The sequence below is a fragment of the Myotis yumanensis genome, unplaced genomic scaffold (genome assembly GCF_028538775.1).
Source record: "Myotis yumanensis isolate MYYU_CA2020_CCGP unplaced genomic scaffold, mMyoYum1.0.hap1 SCAF_22, whole genome shotgun sequence".
Lineage (NCBI taxonomy): Eukaryota > Metazoa > Chordata > Mammalia > Chiroptera > Vespertilionidae > Myotis > Myotis yumanensis.
The window spans coordinates 211,727-231,156 of NW_027223773.1; the positions used below are offsets into that span (position 1 = coordinate 211,727).

At 57.7% G+C, this 19,430-nt stretch overlaps 1 protein-coding gene and 1 long non-coding RNA gene across 2 annotated transcripts; one reads left to right on the forward strand and one right to left on the reverse strand.

Annotated features, from left to right (window-relative positions):
- Window positions 1-351: 351 nt before the first annotated feature.
- Window positions 352-6,197, forward strand: RABIF (RAB interacting factor). Its single transcript, XM_070401174.1, has 2 exons — window positions 352-489; window positions 3,652-6,197. Exons 1-2 carry the CDS (start codon window positions 364-366, stop codon window positions 3,895-3,897), a joined length of 372 nt encoding a protein of 123 aa, XP_070257275.1. The 5' UTR covers window positions 352-363; the 3' UTR covers window positions 3,898-6,197.
- Window positions 6,198-11,551: 5,354 nt separating this feature from the next.
- Window positions 11,552-13,213, reverse strand: LOC138999234 (uncharacterized). Its single transcript, XR_011469339.1, has 3 exons — window positions 13,145-13,213; window positions 12,658-12,751; window positions 11,552-11,608 (listed from the first exon to the last, which is right to left on the reverse strand). It is a non-coding gene; the product is annotated as an uncharacterized lncRNA (long non-coding RNA).
- Window positions 13,214-19,430: the final 6,217 nt, after the last annotated feature.

Genomic DNA, 19,430 nt, shown 5'->3' on the forward strand with positions numbered 1-19,430 from the left:
CCCGCGGGTGGGACCCACATTGCCTTCCGTCCCCTCCCGCTCGGCACTGAATTCACGCCTCAGAAGACAGGGGGTTACGAGCAACTCTGATGACTCCATAGTAAGGGAGTTGGGTGACCGGGTCAGTGTGCAGGGAACTCGTGTCCGCCCTGCCCGGTCCTGTCACAAAGCCGCCGGCGCCTGCCACTCAGAGCCGCGGGGAGGGTCTGCGCATGCGCAGTAGAGTCGCGCGGGCAGTGGGCGCCTGCGCAGGAAGGCGTGGCCGTCCGCTCCGCCCTCGACGAGAGCCGCGCCGGCGCAGTCGGGCGAGACCGACCCAGCCGAGCCGCGCCTGCGCGGTCCGGACCGAGACTGGCGGCGGCGATGGAGCCCGCGGCGCCGCGGAACGAGCTAGTGTCGGCGGAGGGCCGGAACCGGAAGGCGGTGCTCTGCCAGCGCTGCGGCTCGCGGGTGCTGCAGCCGGGCACGGCGCTCTTCTCCCGCCGGCAGGTAGGCGCCGGGCGGGGTCGGCAGGGCGCCGGGAGGGGCCGCCCTGCAGGGCGAGCCTCAGCTCCGGGACCCAGGTCCTGCTTCCTCCAAGTCACCGGCCTTCATGCCCTCCTTCCGCCGCCACCGCTCGTGAGAAGGCGGAAGGGATGGCCGCTTAACCTGCCGCAGGAAAAGGTTAATCCGCACCGGGGGCTCCGCCCGCAGCGCCTCTCACTGGGACCGGGTTCAGCTAAGAACGGGGACACGGTGTAGCGGGGCTGGTGGCACCTCCGGGTGGGGGGGAGCCCTGAAGACGCCGCGCCCTCCCACACCTGGGACCCCACACCTGGGATCCCACCCCACACCTGGGACCTCACACCTGGGACCCCACCCCACACCTGGGACTTCACACCTGGGAACCCACACCTGGGACTTCACACCTGGGACCCCACACCTGGGACCCCACCCCACACCTGGGACCTCACACCTGGGACCCCACCCCACACCTGGGACTTCACACCTGGGAACCCACACCTGGGACCCCACACCTGGGACCCCACCCCACACCTGGGACCTCACACCTGGGACCCCACCCCACACCTGGGACTCACACCTGGGACCTCACACCCGGGGTCTCGGCTGATCCCGTGACTCTCCTTGTCCCGCCAGTTCTCGCTCGGGGTCTTTCCTGAACTGTGGTCGCAGCGACACCTGAGCAGTGGGGTAGCCCAGCGGCTCCCAGCGCCGGTGTGGCCTCCAGGGCACTGACCTCCAGGCCACCACAGGGCCTGCCCGGCTCCAGGGCACAGCGTGAGCTCCGCTGGGTGGAAGGGTTGTCGCAGAATTCGTGGCCGTGTCTTAAAACCACCCAAGTTCTCAGCGGAGGGAGAAGTTAGAAACCACAGAGATTCCGTCGGTATTGTAAGAGTTTTTCATTCTCATCTTAATCAGAGAAAGGGGAAAATTAGAAACAGGTTAACAGAAGTTTACGCTCGATCGTAACAGTTTCCGTTCTCATCTACACTGTAGCATGCCTGCCAAGTTTTCTACACTAAGAATGTATTTTCTACAAAGAAGATATTCTTGAAAAAGCAACTGCGGCATCAACAGAATCTTTCTGAGTTGTGGCGGTTACCTATCTCTGAGGAGCCCATACAACATTAGGGGCCAATTTTTTTTTAATTTTTAAAAGCTGCCTGCTTTTACTAGATGTACCGGTTAGTAATGTGGATTGACCCTTTACCAGTTAATAATGCGGATTTTGTAATCAAAGAAAACACAATAATTTCAAGAGAAACATCAAAAGTGCTTTATTCAAAGTCATGTCCGTCGCCAGCTACACATTCCCCCGTCTTTCAGGTCATTTGTGGACACCGTCCCAATAGAACTTTTCTTGTTTTGAGGCAGACCATTCAGAGACCCCATTGTCCACTTCTTCGTACGTGTTGAAGTGCTGCTCAGAAAGTGCGGGTGCCGTCGATGGGAACAAGTGCTCATCTGAGGGAGCAAGGTCTGGTGAATACGGCGGGTGGGTTCATACTTCCCAGGCAAGATCGTTTAACGTGTCTTTCACTGGTTTTGAAGTGTGTGATGGTGCGTCATCATGAAGCAAAATTACTTTGCTGTGTCTTCTGGCCCATTCTGGTGGTTTTACGATCAGAGCGTGGTTCCAATTGATTATTTGTTGTCGGTAGTGATCGGTATTAACGGTTTCACCTGGTTTTAGAAGCTCATAATACACCACACCTTCCTGATCCCACCAAATGCAGAGCATTTTCTTCTCTCTCAAGCGATTTGGCCTTGCAGTCGATGTTGATGGTTGACCTGGATCAAACCATGATTTTGTGCTTTTGGGATTCTCAAAATGAATCCACTTTTCATTGCCAGTCACAATTTGATGCAAAAAAGACTTTCTTTTGTGCCGTTGAAGCCACATTTTACTGATGACTTTTCGATTTTCCATTTGTCTTTCGTTCAGTTAATGGGGCACCCATTTTCCTTCCTTTAAAATCCTTCCCATTGCTTGTAAACGATCGGGAATTGTTTGCTGAGCAGCATTTAATCTTTCTGCAAGCTGTTTTTGAATTTGACATGCATCTTTATCCACAAATGCTTGTCATCGTTGGTCTTCAAATGTTTTTGGTTGACCTGGACGTTCTTTGTCTTTCACATCGAAATCATCACTTTTAAAGCATTTAAACCAGCGTTCACAAGTATCTTGAGATGGAGCATGTTCACCGTAAGCTTCCCGACGTATGCGATCACTTTCAGCGGCACTTTTCTTCAAAATAATGAATTAAAACTTCCCGAAAAATGCTCTTTTTTTTGGCACGAAATTCGACATTTTTAAGCGTAAAGATATCTATGATGTTAACACCTTCAGCAAATTTGACATATGAAGTTTTGAAGCTTGTTGTCAATACAAAATAGCATACATATCAAATCGCATCTATATCAACATATGTGTAACTTCATTTATTGAAAAAAATCCGCATTATTCACCGGTCCACCTAGTATTGTGATTGTCAATGCCAGACAAGCACATGGAGACCATGCTGTTTTGTGAAAGAGTTTGGGAAGCCCTGGCCAGGTTGCTCAGTTGGTTAAAGCATCGCCCATCCTAATACGCCAAGGTTGCGGGTTTGATCCTAGATCCGGGCACATACAAGAATCAACCAACGAATGCATACATAAGTGGAGCAACAAAGCCATGTTTCTCTCTCCCTGATAAATAAATTAATAATAATAATACAGCGGGCATTATGGGAAGCTAATTCAGATTGTTTGGCTAAGGAAGACTTACCAAGGAGGTTACTTTTGAGCTGAATATCAAGAAGGGGCTGGCCTAGCCAAGACCTGAGGGCAGAGTAGACTTACCCGCCTGAGGAAGGCAGGAAGGCCCGTGTGGCTGGAGCAGGGTAAGCTCCGGGGAGCTTAGGAGCCAGTGGGGCCTCGAAGCCCAAGGTCAGGATGGCAGTGAAGCCAAGTTACCACCATAGCTGCTCAGAGTTCCTTTTTCAGTCTCTTTAGAATCAGGGCACAGACGACAGAGGAGCAGCCCGCATCCTCGTCTGTGACCTGATAGGACTGCGTGTCTTGCTGGTGAGGGCCCCGCGTGAAGCCCACGTGAATGGGGGGCGGTGTGACGGTGCTCAGCACGGCATTCCTGTGTTCTCCCCGCAGCTCTTCCTTCCCTCCATGAGGAAGAAGCCGGCTCTGGCCGAGGGCAGCAGCCCTGAGGGCGACCTCCTCCAGGAGCACTGGCTGGTGGAGGACATGTTCATCTTCGAGAACGTGGGCTTCACCAAGGACGTGGGCAACATCAAGTTTCTGGTCTGCGCAGACTGTGAGATCGGCCCCATCGGCTGGCATTGCCTCGATGACAAGAGCAGTTTCTATGTGGCCTTGGAACGGGTTTCCCATGAGTAACTGAGGGGAGGGGGCCCAGCTGCACCCCCAAGTATGAGAGCGGCCCCTTCACAAGAACTGGTTTTTAACCTGGTGCAACGGTTCTGCTGCTGCATCTCTGTCCTAATTACGAGAGTGGGTACATCCAGCTGAACGGGCGGGGCCCACCCTGCTTCCTCAGAGCCTGGCGTGCACCTCTCGTCTAGGTCACGTGGCACCGCCCCATGTCCTGAGCTCCTTCCCCCAGTTGCGGACACGGCTCACCCCACACTTCTCTCACCTCTGCATCCTGCTGGGCTCTCCTTTACCCGGGGCTCCCCTGCTGCTTGCTCTGGACGAGTATCGCCCACCTTTCAGCCACGCAATGCTCATGTGCTCAAAGTGGAGGCTTCACCTTTTCCCTCTCATTCAAGAAGGCACACAGATGTCTGGGAGTGACCTTGTTGTGTGGCTAACTTCACAGGCATTTATTCTTTTTAAACATATAACCTTTACAAGCTTTAGTATTTAATCAGAAACGCTGCGGGTGCACCCCTATGCCAGGTGTGAGAACCTCACCTCTAGGTTGATAGAAGCCTTTCGTGGTGAAGATGAAGGTGGTCCCTCTTCCCTTCAAACCCTGATGAGGTTGACAGCCTGTATGTTGAGATTCAGACTTTCAGCCCCATTGGGAGCCACCCTAGGAAAGCTCAGCCTGGGCCGTTTTCCCAGGATCTAAGACCCCAGAAGAGGACGGGGGCGTCTCAGGGGAATAGGCCTTGGCCATATTGCACAGGAGTGTGTAGGTTTGTCTTTTCTGGACAAGTTACTGCTTCCTTTGTTCTCAAGAAAGACTTCCTTAATGGATAATGTCATTTACTGAACCTGCTGGGCCTGGTTCGTTTGGAATCTCTACACCAACCCCCAATACAAACCTTCCATCCAGAGGCCTCTGTTGCTACAGCTGGGGGGTTGCTCTAACCGTGTGATTTTAGCCAAGTATTTCGCCTTTCCCTAGGACTTTAGTGGTTCTGTCGTTTCTCTTCTGGAATGACTCGCCTCAGCAGGACTCTGTGCAGCCAGGTCCAGGTTCCTCCCCATCACCCACCTCTCAGACCCAGGAGACCTGGCATTGCACGAGGACTAACTCAAGACCGCCTCTCTGAGTCCGTTTGTCCCCTCCCATCCCCTCACCCCCTCCAGAGCTTACTCTAAGGGCTCCCTCAGTAACAGTGGGCCTTGGGCATGGTTTTGCAACTGGCCTACTTCCTCCTCCTCGGTCAGAGCTCCAGCAGAAATGAGAGAACCGTTTTCTAGACAAGTGGTCTAGTGTCCATGATTATGGCATTTACAGAAAGACAACTGTGAGAATTCTCCACTCAGGTTGGAAGGAACAAAACCAAGTAGATGCCTCTATGGGCGAGTGGCCCCTCCTAGCACAGCCAAGCCCAGGCAAAGCATTCTCTAAAATTAGGCTTTGACTTTTCTTTCCTTTTTTTAATCACAGAAATAGTACCCATTCATTGCAGATAAATAGAAAAATGGGCATAAACATTTTTAATCCCTCGTATTTCCACCATCCACAAATTGCCAGTGGTAATGCTGTGTATGTCCATCTCAATGTTTTCTACATGTATGTATGGTTTCTAAACAAATATGAGCCCATACTCTTGTTATAACTTGCTTTGTCCATTTAACAACACACCGACTCCTCCTGTGTGTAGATATCTCCTGGTGCACACCCTTGTTTTTAGTCTGCCCTCGTATTTCTGTATTTATTTAAACAATCCCGTTAGGTTGTAGCTAAACCTGTATGCACATTCCTAATTGTTCCCTCGGGGTGAAACGTGGGATCGCAGGGTGTGCAGTGCACATGCCTCAGGATTGGCCGTGCTATTCACCCTCCAGAGTAAGACAGGCTCGCGCTGCTGAACCGTCCCAACACCGGGCATGTGTTACCATTAAAAGACTACGTGGCCCTGGCCACGAAACTCAGTGGGTTAGAGTGTCGTCCAGATACGCCCAGGCTGCGGGTTCAACCTCCAGTCAGGGTATACATGCAAGAATCAGCCAGTGAATGCACCAATGTGTGGAACAACAAATCCATGTTTCTCTCTCAAAAAGATATATTTTGCCACTTTAATAGAAACAATAGTCTCGTTTTGATTTGCATTTGTTATTTCTATTGAAGTTTTTATATACTTAGTGGTGATTTGTATCTTTTTTTTTTTTTTTTTTTGAGAATTGCCAAACACTGTTGCCCAGTAGCCAAAAATATCAAGTTGTTTATCCTGCCTTTTCAGTTTGATTTGAAAGAAATAAAGGCATTTAAACAATGGAAATGATACTCCTGTATATCCTGGGAAAGAATATGTGATTCTTTTTTTTTAATTGATTTTTTTACAGAGAGGAAGGGAGAGAGATAGAGAACTAGAAACATTGATGAGAGAGAAACGTCGATCAGCTGCCTCCTGCACACTCACTACTGGGGATGTGCCTGCAACCAAAGTACATGCCCTTGACCGGATTCGAACCTGGGACCCTTGAGTCTGCAGGCCGATGCTCTATCCCCTGAGCCAAGCCAGTTAGGGCAAGAATATGTGATTTTAAACAGCAGAGGAGAGCTGAAACAGGTCTGTCAACGCAGTGGTTAACCACGTAGTGTCTGTGACACAATGAGAGTGTCAGCTCTTGGTCTCCCTCACACAATAAGGCAGGCGGAGAACCCGCACTCGCTGTTTTTGAGGACAGAGAGCTGCCTTCCTGCGGGGGAGGTGGATTTTCCTACGGACTCGTTGTTTCTACAAAAACCGTTTTTAACCCAGAACCAAAGCTGGACGGTGGTGTGCTGACAGTTTACGTATTTGTTACTATGCTGTGCAGGAGGCAGCTCGATGTTAGTTAAGGACATAACTGGCAAGACTTCGGCTGAGAAGCACGGACAGGTCACTTGGACTGACCGTCCCACCGATGGCCGCTAGAAGGGCTGGACAGAATACTGTTTAAGTCAGAAGGCATCAGCCCGAGCCCGTGTGGCTCAGTGCATAGAGCATCAGCCTGCGGACTGAAGGGTCCCAGGTTCGATTCCAGTCAAGTGCACGTTCCTCGGATGGAGGCTGGATCCCCAACCCTGGTCGGGGCTTGTGTGGGAGGCAGCCAATCGATGGGTATCTCTCACATCCATGTTTCTCTGTGTCTCTCCCCCTCCCACGGTCTAAAAGCCAATGGAAAAATACCATCGAGTGAGGATTAAACAAAAAAACTTTTTTAATCCAATAACCAAAATTAAGAATTCAGTGGAAGGTTTTAACAGCCAAGTAGGCACAGCCTTGCAGAGGTTCTGGTGAAAGCCACTGAAAGGATACCTGCCCCAAGCATCCCGACAGAAAGCACTCAATTTCAGTGTCCAGGAGCAACCTGCACTTTGCCTGTCCTCCCTCTCGGCAGCCAGCAGAGGGCAGTAGAGGCTGAAGCCACAGGCCAGTCCGGCCCAGGCCTTGTGGTCCCAGGGTCCCCAAACCAGGATTCTGAAGGACAGGGGGTGTTTAGTCTGGGGCTGTGAACACCAGAAATAACGTCTAAAGATCCTTTGGGGCCTTTTAGGCAAGGAGGTCTATACCTCTTATTCTCAAAGGGTCCCCAATGAGAAAGGAACTATCATAGAGGGTCTGGCCACACATGTTCTTAAGGTCCAGGTGTCAGTCACTGGCAGGTGCCCTGACCGGGAATCGGGCCATGGCCTCTTGGTTCATAGGTCGGCGTTCAACCACTGAGCCGCGCTGGCCGGGCATCTGGTCTTTTTAAGCACCAGTGAGCTGCAGGGCTGCCCGGAAATGCCACAGGGTGTCTAGTTGTCAGCATTAACCTGGGCCAATGAATGAATTAGCGTTCATCGGTGGGTCCTGCTTGCGGGGTCCCTGGGAGGGCTTGCTGAGAGGGTGGGATCTGAGGGCCCATCAGCACAGGGCTCAGGCCACAGACAGGACCCCTGCCGGGGAGCCGCCTGCACTTAACAGGGGCCGTGGTCTCTCTCTGGTGTCCCATTTCCCTCCATCGTCGCGGCTCCTGGGTTCCCCCGGTTCCCTCAGTCCCCAGACTCCCAAGAGACAAGGCCCTCGGCCTGCGTTAGCTCTTTGTCTTCATTCCTCCAAGGCCGTGTCATGGCTGTTGACTTTCTACCTTAGACTCTGTGTCTGCAAAGCTGTTCCTGGCTGACTCTCGGCCTCCAGGTTCCCCTGGGACCCAAGGGCTCGGGTTAGAGGTGGAGTTGGGGTTCAGTCGGGCAGGAAGGCGGTTAGGAAAACTGCCTGGCACTTATTCAAGGGTGGGCCTGTGTCTGCTCGGCTGTAGGGCCGGCTCCACTGGTCTCTTCACCCAGAAGCCAGGAGCTGACCTGCTCCTTCCTGTTTTCCCAGTACGCACCACCCAGGGGAGCAGGCTCCAGGGGACGGGACAAGCTGATCATCATTTGCATGAACTTCATTTGCATAAACTTCACTGCCATGACCTTCTCTCAGGGCCCCAAACCAGAAAAGAAGTGGAGACCAGGGAGGCTGCTCACCATCCTAGGAGGTACTGGACAGACCCCACGTGGTCCAAGGAGGAAGCCCAAGGTTGTCCCCGACACCCCTCCCCACAGGCAGGTCATGTCCACGACCCCTCCCCACAGGCAGGTCACGGCTCTGTGGCTCAGCCCTCCCCTCCCACCCCGGCTCCGGCTGAAGCACTGTGATGACTGCCTCTGCCTCTGTCCCTCCCCTCCTGGTGCCGGAACCTTCCAGCAGCTGCGGAGCCGAGGTTTTTCAGTCTCAGCACCACGGACGAGGACAGAGTGGGGGCAGTTGGGCGGTTGCTTTTGGTGCACAGGCCTCACCTAAAATCCAGCAGCGACAGGTGGGAAGTGGGAATCCCTTGCTCCTGTCTTGTACCTAACGTAGAATTCATCTTTTATTCGTTCACGTGAATGGGAGGAAGGAGTTAGATGCTATTCAAGCATTTCCGTCTTCTAAGAAGAAGCATTTCAGGGGAGAGAGAACCCACCAGGCCGTTCTGAGGATGCAGTGAGTCTAGGAAAGGCAGGTCCATGGGGCAGCAGCCCACCCCCCAACACTGGGGCCCTTGTCCCTCCAAGGCCACTGCCTAGGGGTCCCAGACCCATTGGAGCCTGGAAGAGAAGAAACAGTGAGGAGAGGAAGATATGGGAACCCTTCGCAATGCAGTGTGACACACGGGAGTAGAAACGTGAATAAAGTCAGGACCTGCGACGGTCTCGGGGGGTGGGCAGCAGCTGACCAGAAGGAAGAGGTCGAGGGCCAAGTAGGACGTCTCAGACCCAGGCTGGTCTCATGCTGGGCCAAGGCTGAGCCGAGCAGCAGAAACGGGTACCAACTGTGAGCAGGGACATCCTGACCCGACAAGAGGTCCTGCTGATGAGTTAGACGTGTGTGTGTGTGTGTGTGTGTGTGTGTCCCAGGCACACGGAGCTGGCCCCGTGCACACGCGTGTCCTGAGCTGGCTGAGGGACTTGGGTGGGAGGCAGGAAGCAGGAGCTGTGGTATCCGGCTGTGGACAGAGCGGTGGTGACCTCCCGGGACCTCAGGGTCAGGGAGTCAGGGATCCAGGGATGGTGATGAATGTCGGTGACTCTGTGTCCCTGCCATCTGACCTGCACCATGAGGCTCGGTCTTCCTTCCCAGGGACAGAAGGAACAAGAAACAAAACTGGTGACGGAGTTCTGGCCTCGGCCTTGAGCTGGGCCTCCCTCTGCCACCCACGTGCAGAGAAGGACGCTGCCCCCAGGCCTTCGGGTGGGAAAATCCACCCTCCCCACCTACCAGGGGCGGGGCCAAGCATCCTACCTGCCTGGTCCTGTCCTACCTACCTGCCTGAGTCCCCTGAAGCTCCTGGGCAGGAGGGACAGGCTCAGGAGGGTGGTGGGTGGAGTGTGCACCCCCCTTGGAGTCCCCCCTCACCCCTCATCTACCCCCACCCCCACCCCCACTGTGCCAGGTGGGAGCAGCCCCAGGCAGCAAGGGGTGGAAAGAGATCAGCCCAGCAGTGGGCTCGACCCTGAACCTCATTATTCCGTCCACAGGGGGCGCCCGCTCCCCACAGAGGCCTGCAGGAGACAAGTTTGCACTGAGGCCCTCACCCTCACTCCCCACCGAGGGGAGATTCAGTAAAAGTTTGGAAAATGAGCCCAGCCAGCATGGCTCAGTGGTTGAGCCCCGACCCAAGAACCAGGAGGTCACGGTTCCATTCCCGGTCAGGGCACTCGTCCGGGTTGTGGCCTCGATCCCCACTGGGGGGGGCGTGCAGGAGGCAGCCGATCCATGATTCTCTCATCATTGATGTTTTGGTCTCCCTCTCCCTCTCCTTTCCTCTCTGACATCAATAAAAAATATTTTTTAAAAAGAAAAAGAAAAACAGACTGTGAGTCACTCGTCTGGGAGCAAAGGGGAAGGCACAGGCCTCCTGACGTCTCTGGTACGTAACGCGTGCTGGAGCGTCTCCCTCTGACCCTCTTCCCTCGTCCCGCCACTCAGAGGGGCTGGAATGAAACGGCTTCCAGGCTTTCATTGTTCGCACCCTTTACCGATCGATCTTCAACCCTGAGCCGCTTCGGTGGCCCTGGCGCTCTCCTCCCAGAGGTAGATGTGCCTGACCATGAGCCCACCCGCCTGGTCGGCGTTCACCACCAGCTTCACGCAGCTCACGTCGGCCCCCGCGGGAGCCGGCAGCACCTCCTGATCCAGCTGCCCCTCCAGGAGCTGGCCCAGCAGGACGAAGCTGGTGCAGAACTGGGGCCCCCCCTGGGGGCTGTGGCCCAGCTCCACCTGCCCCCTCTGCAGGGCGTGCTTCCCCTCCACGATGGTGCCCGTCAGCACCTGCACGCGGCTCAGGTTCGCGGGGCGGTTCAGAATGACCGTCAGGTGGCTCCCGGCGCTGACGTTGTGGGTCCAGAAGAAAGATTCGTCCAGGGTGTAGGCCTCCCAGGGGAAGTGGACACCGAAGACCTTCATGTCCGTGAACACGGCTCCCGGCGGGTTTTGGGGGCCGTGGGGGGCCCGGCTCTGAGCGGCCCGGGCCTGGTGGTCCCGGTTGGCGCTGTAGTGGGGGACCCGGTGGTAGAAGAGGAAGGGCCTGCAGAGGGCGGGCCTCCTCTGGGCCAGGAGGATGCTGAAACGCGGGATCAGCCGGTCCAGGGGCTGGTCCTCGTGGAAGAGCAGGAGGAAGCGGGCCAGCCGGGGGAGGTCGCCGCCGCGGAACAGCTTGCCCAGGGAGCCCCTGTTGGAGAACTCCAGCAGCGCCCAGGGGTGGGCGCGCATGGCCCACACCTTCTGACGAATGTGGGTGAGGAAGCTGGGGGCGCAGAAGGTGTTGTCCCTCAGCAGGAGGAAGTAGTTGGAGAGCCCGGCTGCGAAGCTCACCAGGAAGGCGTGGTCCACGTTCCGCTTGGAGGAGGCGCCCCCGCAGCGGGCCTCCTGGCCCCCGACGGGACCCGCTGCGGAGTAGGCGTCCGGGGGCGCATGGATCAGCACCAGCTGCCCCGCCAGGATCTGGGGGCTGAAGCGGCTTGAGATCTGAACGACGGTCTCCTGGAGCCACGTGAGGTCCGAGTCCGCCAGGTGGACCAGCACCGTGAGGTGCTTCTGCTCCACCTCGGAGGAGGCGCGGAACAGGTTGCTCAGCGTGTACAGGAGGCCGTTGGGGTCCCGCCCTGGGCCCGAGGAGATGCCCACCGTCAGCCACGCTGGGGGATAAGACAGGGACAGCTGTCAGTGTGCGTGGGGGGTGTCGTCAAGGGGGCGGGGTGGGAAGTTCTTTGGGCCTCTCCTCTTCCTTTCTTCCCCCTATTTTCTTTTTTTTTATTATTAAATAATTTTTATGGATGTCAGAGAGGAAGGGAGAGGGAGAGAGATGGAAACACCAATGATGAGAGAGAATCATTGATTGGCTGCCTCCTGCACACCTCCCATTGGGGATCGAGCCTGAAACCCAGGCATGTGCCCTGACGGGGAATGAATGGGTGACCTCTGGTTCCTGGGTCAATGCTCAACCACGGAGCCTCGCCAGCTGGCCCCCCTCCCATTTTCCATGGAGTCTGCCTTTCGGTGGAGGAGGTTCGAGTCCTGGCTACCAAAGTGTGGTCCTCAGTCCAGGAACACCAGCCTCGCCCGGGAGCTTCCGGAAATGCAGACGTGGGCCCCGCCCGACCTGGACTTAAACAGAGCCGGACTGTGACTGACATCACCAGGTGCCTCGTGCGCGCATTCGGTTTGCGAAGCGCTGAGCTGTGTGATGCTGAGTCCCCTGCTCCCTCCGAGGCTTCTCTGGGCAGGTTTATGGCGCTCGGTCCGCGTGCTCAGGATCCACCAGCTCTTTGTGTGCCCGGTCGTCTCCCCAAAGCTCTCCTCTGAAGAGATGCACTAGGAAAAGCACTTCTCCTACAAGTCAGGGCCCCCAGGTCCCCCCCCCCCCCCCCCGCCCCAAGGTTTCCTGCCACTGACGGCGTGATCCTGAGCAAGTCCCTTCACCCCCGAGCCTCGTTCCTGGTCCGTAAACCGGAGGGGGTGGGACCATGTGACTCTAAGGCCTGTTCCGGTCCTGGTGTTCTCTAATCCCTAGAGCAAGTAACTGTGTCTGTCATGTAGGAGCTTGGTGGGGAGAAAGTGGCCAGATTCAGATATTCCCGGGCAAAGTGCTGCGTTTCCTCCCTCCTCCCTCTCTCCTTCCTCGCTATCGGACTTTTCCGGACACCCCTGCCTCCCGTGGGACCCCACTCCCCTCCCTGGGACTCACTCTTTCTTCTCTGCTGGATCGTTTTCATGTATTTGGAGGTGAGGTCCTGCCAGTCGGCTAGTGGTCTCGGGGCCTTCCTTCCGCCGTGACTGTCCTGGGGCATCAATGAAAGCAAAGCATGGGCCTTCTTTCAGGAAAGGAACCAGGTTGAGCTCTGGCGGCTTCTCTAGGGGGAGGGGGGGAAGGGGTCCCTCTCCCTAGGTGAGCCCAGTGCATTCTCAGGACGTCTGACCACTGGCCCAAGGATCCAGGCTCCAGCAGTATTTGCTGCCTTTCTTACCTCAGCCCATGGCGGGGGGGGGGGGGAGGTCAGGGGCTGGAAGGGGGGGATGCAGCTTCTTTATGGACCAACGGGTCCCAGTCCACACCCACCCCCTTCGGAGCTTCCTGCTCTCAGTGGACAGGGACAGGCACTTTGAGAGTCTGCCTGTCCACCACCCCCCCCCCCCATATCCTCAGTTCCCTCTGAGAGCAACTTGGCCTTTACATTTTTATCCTCGTCCTTGTCCCTGGGGATTTGCAAAGTGAGGAAGAGCCACAGGAATCCGACGGCCACAGAGATCAGGAGGCAGTGTCTGAGGGAACACCGCATGGTGTCGGTGCTGGGACTCGGTTCCTGCAGCCAAAAGTCAACATGCACCCTGGGGACGGCCCATCCCGTCCACACCTACAGCTTCCCCTTATCCCCCAGAGCCTCGTCCCTAAACCCTCCAGGCCCTATTCTTCCTCTTCTTTTTATTTTATTTTTAAAATATGTTTTTACTGATTTCAGAGAGGAAGGCAGAGGGAAGAAGAGATAGATACATCAACGATGAGAGAGAACCATGGATCGGCTGCCTCCTGCACGCCCCACACTGGGAATCGAGCCCACAACCCGGGCATGTGCCCTTGACCTCCTGGTTCATAGGTCGATGCTCAACCACTGAACCACACCAGCCGGACCCTCTTCTTCATCATGAATTATTGCCCAAGCCAGTCTTTTCTTTTTCCTTTAAAAAATTCTTTAAATCCTCACCTGATGGTATTTTTCCTTTGATTTTTAGGGAGAGGGGAAGAGAGAGGGAAAGATAGAAACATCGATGTGAGAGAAACACATCGATTGGTTGCCTCCTGCACATGCCCCGACCAGGGCCAGGGATCGAGCCTGCAACCGAGGTCCGTGCCCTTGACCGGAAACGAACCTGGGACCCTTCGGTCCGCAGGCCAACGCTCTGTCGTGAGACAAACTGGCCAGCGCCCCAGCCTGTCTTTTCACCTGAGCCGGGACCTCACGGAAGTAGCTGTGCTCACCCCCCAGGAGGGAGGCTGCCTGTGTTGGGGCCTCTGTGACTTCTCTTTACAGCTTCCACTTTACCAACGTTTTTCCTCTCAAATGGTGAGTGCCAGCCGCACACTCACTCGCATGGCGGCCTCTTCGGGGAGGAGGCCTGTTTATTTTAGAAAACAGATGTTCGCCAGCCCACCCTGCTTTTCCTAACAAAAGTGAAGCTATTTCATAAAATCGCTGGACGCGAAGGGCTGATAAGTGCTAAGCAACTTGGGTGCCTCTCTTTGCTTTTGAATCGAGGAGACCCTTGATTGCCCCCAACCCATAATCCTATTCACAGGCCTTGATCAGAACGGGATCCTGGAACTGTGAGGGTGGGGCTGCCGGGACGGCTGGCTCGGCCTCAGACGCCCGCGTGCGCTTTCCTCCTCTGTGGCTTTTCTCTGGAGAGAATGTTTTCCTCTGTTTCTACATGATCAGAGGAAAGCCTTTACTATGCTTGTCACCAGCTCTGGAGTCTTACAGGGCGTATTCGGGACACAAAAGAAATCGCAGTCAGTCATCTCCACGCTCCCGAGGCCTCAACATTCTCAATCTCCCCGTTTCCATGGAACCTGCCAGGTCAGTGTTTCAGCGGAGGTTAGCAGGCTCCTCTCCCTGAACCATTTAGCTTTAAATATATATTATTATTATTTTTATTGATTTCAGAGAGGAAGGGAGAGGGAGAGAGAGAAACATCCATGATGAGAGAGAATCATGGATCGGCTGCCTCCTAAATGCCCCCTACTGGGGAGGGAGCCCACAACCCGGGCATGTGCCCTGACTGGGAATTGAACAGTGACCTCCTGGTTCCTAGGTTGATGCTCAATCACTGAGCAACACTGGCCGGGCCATGTGATAGGAGCTATTAAAATACTTACAGTGGTAGTAGGGCTTCACAGATTAAACTTTTCTTACCAGGACTTTTTGTCAGAGGCGATTCACATACAAACCGCTTTACATAAGAGAAATAGGCTGGCCCTCGCCGGCTTGGCTCAGTGGGTAGAGCATCGGCGTCGGCCTGCAGTCTGAGGGGTCCCAGGTTTGATTCAGGTCTAGGGCACATGCCCAGGTTGTGGGCTGGATCCCCAGTAGGGGGCGTGCAGGAGGCAGCGGATCCATGATTCTCTCTCATCATGGATGTTTCTCTCCTTCTCCCTCTCTGAAATCAATAAAAGTATTTTTTTAAAAACAGGCTGCTCTGCTCTACAGCAGAAGAGCATGGGGAGGGTGTGTTTACTGCGTGAAGGCTCTCCTGTGACAGCTGGAGGCGCCCACACAGGGCTCTGTCCCCTCTGCCCCCCTGTCCTTTACCTGTCACTCCAGCCCTCCGACCCCCACAGGCGTCTGCAAAGAGGTGAGGACGTGGGTGCCAGGACCCACTGTAGGCGTCTAAACAGAGGGGGGAGGGGGGGAGGGCCGGCAAAGCACCTGGAGGCTCCTCAGGTCTCCACCCTTGAACGAGGCTCCTCTGTGATGTTACCCTTGTGTGCTGCTCCCCGCCCGGCATCACAGGTGCACAGGACAGGGCTCCCCGGAGCGGTGCCTGCTCAGGGGCTGGCACTGTGCACTGTGATGCGTCTGGAGGGCAGCACCAGCATCTCTTCAGGGAAAAGAGATGGGAGCACTGGGGACCCCGAACCCCCTGCACCACACCCTCTGGTCCTGCAGGGGGCGGTGCCCAAATCCCACCCCCTCACCTTCTCATTCCTCACCCCTGCACTCACCCTCCTCTCCCCATCCCTCCTGGATTCACGTTCTCTCCAAATTCTGTCCCATTTCTCCGCAACCCTCCCCGGCAAGCTCCTTGAAAGCGTTGCCTTGATCAGTCAGTCCCGCTTCATCTCGAAGTCTCTCTCCTCATCTTACCAACCTCTTTGTGACTTGGACGCAATTGCCTTCTGCCTCCTCCTTCCGTGCGTCACCTGCCACACGGCCCGTCCTCCTCAGTCTCTTCCCTGGCTCAGCCTCGGCCCAGCTGAGCTGCTGCTCAGGGCTTGCCTTCTCCAGGCCCTCCTTGGTGATTTGACCCAGCCTGTGGCTTTTTTTTTTTTTTAATATATTTTTACTAGAGGCCTGGCGCACAAAATCTGTGTGCAGTACGGTCCCTAGGCCTGGCCTGTAACCAGGGCCATCTTCTCCAGCTGCCCACAGCCGGCCCTGCCCGCCGCTGCCACCCACCCCCGGTTCCCCATTCGCCATCGGGTGATCGGTGCCTGATGGCCGGGGAAAGGGAACTAGAGGTGGTCAGTGTGCCTCAGTGACTGGTCCAGCAGTCGTTCTGCTCTTGGGGTCAATTTGCATATTACCCTTTTATTATATAGTATTGATTTCAGAGAGGAAGGGAGAGGGAGAGAGAGAGAGAAACATCAACGAGGAGAGAGAATCATTGATCGGCTGCCTCCTGCACACTGGGGATCGAGCTTGCAACCCAGGCATGTGCCCTGACCAGGAATCGAACCCGGACCTCCTGGTTCATAGGTCAATGCTCACCCACTGAGCCACGCTGGCCGGGCTAGAAAAGGGCAAGTATTATTTTGTGAAGCTGTTCGTGCTGGAGATCACAGACAAAACAGCATGAAGCCGCTTTGTGGAGCACGGACACGTGTTGGCAGGAGGAGGGGCCGCGTGGATCGGAGACCGGCTTCTACGTCCCTTTCCTCCGTTTCACAGACGTCGGCTTGGTGTTGGGGAGGCCAGAGGCTGTGGGGCCGCCATTCCGGCCCAGCTCTGTTACGACCTCGTCACTTTGGCTGAATAACCTTTCTGAGCCTCAGTTTCTCCACCTGAAAAGTGGTGACAATGCCCATTCACAGGGTTGATACGCCCACAAGTTACTCCAGCCACGGGCCCTGTCTTACTCCCAATAGCACAGCGTTCCCAGGTGCTCCTGCCATCCCTTCCTGCCAGGAGGAGGGAGTGAGCTTTGGGACGTCAGGTGTCAGACCCTGTACTCCGTGGGCTGAGGACACGACACAGTTTGGTTGAACACTGTGTGTTTCAAATGAGCTTGGCAGAGTCCTGGTGCCGCCTGACGTCCTGATACAATTCGTGTAGCAAAGCCTCCAAGCCGGGAGCATGCTGAGAGGGGCCCTCAGTCCAGAGAAGGGGGGGGGGGGGGGGTGGCAGGAGGACCAGGGAACACGAGTTTCCCCATCTGCCGCTCAGCGGCTCCGGGCTGGGAGTCTGCGACCTGCAAAGTGGCCCAACCTGAATAAGAGGCAACACCCAAGGCCATGGTGCGGGGTTCGCTGCCCCACCCCACGCCTGGGCAGGGCGTGGGAACCTCCCACCCACTGGTGCCTGTGGGAGGCGGCCCACACCCAGGGACCCGGAGGCCCTGGACCCTGGGTCCCCTGAGCTGAGGCAGCCAGTAAGGGTCGCAGGACTGGGGAGGAGGAGGGGCCCCGGACCCAGCTTCCCAGGGAACAAGCTCAGAAACGAGGCCCTTGTCATGGTGGGAGGCGATCAGCCAGGGGCAAGGGGTCCCCATGGCTGGGCCGGGACAGAACCGGGGCACCGGGCCACACACAGAAGACCGGCCCCTCAGAGAAGGGTACTGAGCGGGGCCAGGCCATGGGGCGCCCCTGACCCCCACGTGCCGACCGACGGTGCCCTCTCCCCACCTGGAAGCCAGCTTCTCCTGTCCAGCCCCTGCTCCGTCCCCAGTCCCGGCTCCAGGCCACCCTCCGCCTCAACAAGTGTTTGTGGAGCTTCTACGGGGGCTGGTGCCAGGGCCGGTGCCCACGGCCCTCCCTCCGCAGCTGGGATCCGGGAGGCAGGGGCAGGGGCAGGGGCAGCGAGGGTGTCGGAGAGGCAGCACCCAGTCACAGGCGCCCGACGCAGGGACGAGACGTCCAGGGGACGCAATAGACAAAGCAGGAGCCCGGGGGCCGCAGCGCATCGAGAGGTCGCGGGGCCTGCGGTCTCCACCCGGACGCCGTCCGACGCCGGGCATCGCGGGCCCAGAGGGTGGCGAGGCGCCCGCACCGAACCGGGGAAGAGCGGGGAGGCGCGGAGGCTGGGGAGGCCCGAGCCGGGGAGGTTGGGGAGACCGGGGGGGGGGGGGGGACGGGGGGGAGGTCAGGGGGTCAGTGGGGAGCAGGGCCCCGGCCCGGGGGGAGCGGAGGGGAGAAGGGCCGCAGTCCCGGAAGGCGCAGGCCCGAGGCGCGGGCGGAAGAGCCCCGGAAAGCGGGGGAGGCGGCGGGGAAGGGGGGGCGGGGGCGGGCACCCCACACGTGCGCTACGTGCTGAGCGAGCGCTCCTCCCCCGCCCCGGCCGCGGGGAGCAGGGCCCGCCCCCATCCTTCCCGGCCCCGCGGTGCTTGGGGGCTGGGCTGGGGGGAAGCTCGTCGCCCCCAAACCGGGGGCCCTAAGCGACCGGAGGGAACGCGGAGCGCGCCCCTCGCAGGGGGTCCTGGGGGGCGCCAGCCGCGGGGGGTCGGGCAGGTGGGGTCGGAGCGGGCCGGGCCGGACGGAGACCCCGGGGTGGGTCCGAGGCTCCCGGCTGCTCGGCGGCGGGGGGCGGGGTGTCGGGAAGGGGGGCTCCTGGGGACGTGGCACTGCGGCGGGCGGGCTCCGCCGGGGCCTCCGCGCTCCGGCCCCGCTTCCTCCCGGGAGCCGAGCCGGCCCCGGCCCCGGCCTCGCGTCCGGAGTCCCGCGACCCCTGCGCGGCGCCCGCCGTCCCGGGCGGCCGGTCCGGCCTCCGGGGTGCCCCGCGGCCCCGACCAGACAATGCGGCCCGGCCCCGCCCCCGGGGCCCCGCGGCCAATCGGCGCCCGCGGCCGGGCTCTTTAAAAAAAGAAGGTCCGGCGGCGGCGCCAGCTGGGGGCTCCCTCCGCCATGTAAACACGCATCATAAAGGCGGAGGCGCCGTCCTCGCGCCGCCCCCTGACGTCACGGCGGCCGCCTCACCTGGGAGCCCCGCGGCTCCGGGCGGGGGCCCCGCCGGAAACCGGGGCGCACCTGGGCCGGGGGGTGGCGGCAGGACCGGCCACGCAGCGGGGGGTGTTCCGAGGCGGGATCGGTGCGCCCAGCCAAGTGCGAGGCATCAGTCATGTGTCTGCAACTTTCCTCGGGGGGTGCCCCTGGGTCGGGGGGTGCGCCTGGGTCGGGGGTGCCAGCGTTGAGTGTGACCCCCCAGGGCAGGGACTCCACTCCGAGACCCTCAGAAGCTCCGCCCGCCCTTGACAAAGGCCCCAGGATGGTTTTTCTCCCCATTTTATTAGGAAAAAGTGTCACATACTCAGCAAAGTTACATTTTTGCAGCAAACCCCCCCAGGCCCACCCGGTCCCCCCAGGAACATCCGATCACTCGCCGGGCGCTGGCGACTTCCTCCAGCCGATGCCCCCGCCCTGGGCTGGTCTGCAGCCCGCGGTCCGGGAGGCGACGGGAGGGCTGCCTGCCAGGACCCGCTCGGCTCTCGGGGGCCAGGTCCTCCTGGCTGAGGATCCCGGAGGCGGCAGCA

Bases quoted from the DNA above. Each gene is read 5' to 3' on its own strand.
- RABIF (XM_070401174.1), top strand. From the start codon at position 364: ATGGAGCCCGCGGCGCCGCGGAACGAGCTAGTGTCGGCGGAGGGCCGG. The intron at 490-3,651 runs GTAGGCGCCGGG...TTCTCCCCGCAG, and splicing joins CGCTCTTCTCCCGCCGGCAG to CTCTTCCTTCCCTCCATGAG.